The sequence below is a fragment of the Myotis brandtii genome, unplaced genomic scaffold (genome assembly GCF_000412655.1).
Source record: "Myotis brandtii unplaced genomic scaffold, ASM41265v1 scaffold251, whole genome shotgun sequence".
In the NCBI taxonomy this organism is placed as follows: domain Eukaryota; kingdom Metazoa; phylum Chordata; class Mammalia; order Chiroptera; family Vespertilionidae; genus Myotis; species Myotis brandtii.
Genome location: NW_005359516.1, coordinates 619,416 through 620,672, shown reverse-complemented (window position 1 = coordinate 620,672; position 1,257 = coordinate 619,416). Strand labels below are relative to the sequence as shown.

Below are 1,257 nucleotides of genomic sequence, written 5' to 3'. Positions count from 1 at the left end.
ATGGCCCTGCAGGAGCCCGGCCCCCTGTCCCGCTCGTGCCCCCGTGGGTAGCCCGGGCCCCTGGATACCTGAGCGTGGGCCCGATGCAGGCCGTGTCGGTGCTCTCGATCTCTCGCAGGATCCGCTCGTGTTCCGCCGCTGTCTCCAGGCTCTCCGCCTCCGCCATCTTACCCCGCTCCATAGACTGGGGCGCCCCGCAGCGTGTCTTCCCGCTTCAGCTCCACTCACCTGACGCTCCCACTCTCACCCCAGGTTCCCGAGCCCCCTCAGTCTCCGGCTGCCCGCAGGACGACCCCTCCCTCAGGCCAGACACGCCCCCTTGCGTCACCGCGTCCGCCGACGTTCCACGCAATACCCTCTGGGATTCGTAGTTCTCTGGGCGATGCTAGGCAGGATTCCGCTCTTATACACATTAAGTCCACAAATACGCGTGGAAAGCCACACTTTACACCAGCAACAAGTAACGACTGCATATGCAACGGTGATCTAGTCAAGCACTGGCCCTAATCCTACAAGTTCTTGTTTAAGACCCTTGCCACAAAATTCAAAAGGCTCACCAAGTTCGAAAAATAAGAAAGGATAAAATTAAATTAAAAATAATTAATATAATATAATTAATATAACATATAAAAAGAAAAATAAGAAAGGACTAACTAGGTTTCTGTGGACAGCTATCTTACAAGCTGGGAGGTTGGGGATAGGAGGAGAGAAAGCTAAAGAAACCCAAAATAAGCGATAGGGTAGAATGTAAAAAAAAGAGATAAGGTAGACTGTGGCTGTAAACCAATCCAGAGCATCAAGCCCAGAAATCTCTTGCAGGTGTGAAGGATTCATAGACTGGGCCCAGAGGTTTAAAGGTGTGTCTGGAAGGTACGAGGAGATCTCAGAAAGCCAGCAAGAACTTTATTTGCTCTATGTAGAGAAGTCGTAGTAAGAGGTGGGGCTGGAAAAGTACTTTGGAGAGAAATACTGGGTTGAGAAATGTGTACTTTATTCTAATGACTCTACTGATCCAATGACCAATTGTATCAGAAGCGCCTAGAAACTTTTGTTTTTAATGCTGATTAAAGGTCCTACATTAGGACATTCTGGTCCACACATCTGCATTTCATAAACTCCCCAGATTAGAATTTTAAAATCATATTTATTGGTCAATGCTTGAATTTTTACATAACACAAATGGGAATACACTGAAGGTTTTTAAGAATAGTGACTGAACAAAAATAGATCCAGAGACAAATGGCAGGTGAGGTGTGT

The 1,257-nt window shown here is 47.3% G+C and overlaps 1 protein-coding gene across 3 annotated transcripts in view; it reads right to left on the bottom strand.

Moving 5' to 3' along the window:
• Positions 1-1,257, bottom strand: part of EXOC6B (exocyst complex component 6B) — a 524,781-nt gene that overhangs the window by 501,672 nt on the left and 21,852 nt on the right. For 2 of the 3 annotated variants that reach the window (XM_005867754.2, XM_005867755.2), the window contains exon 1: positions 69-312. The exons of the other annotated variant lie outside the window; for it this stretch is intronic. In XM_005867754.2, the coding sequence (XP_005867816.1) occupies positions 69-181 (113 nt within the window). In that variant the 5' untranslated portion in view covers positions 182-312. Of the gene's footprint in view, positions 1-68; positions 313-1,257 lie in introns of those variants that run through there. 3 annotated transcript variants of the gene reach the window in all.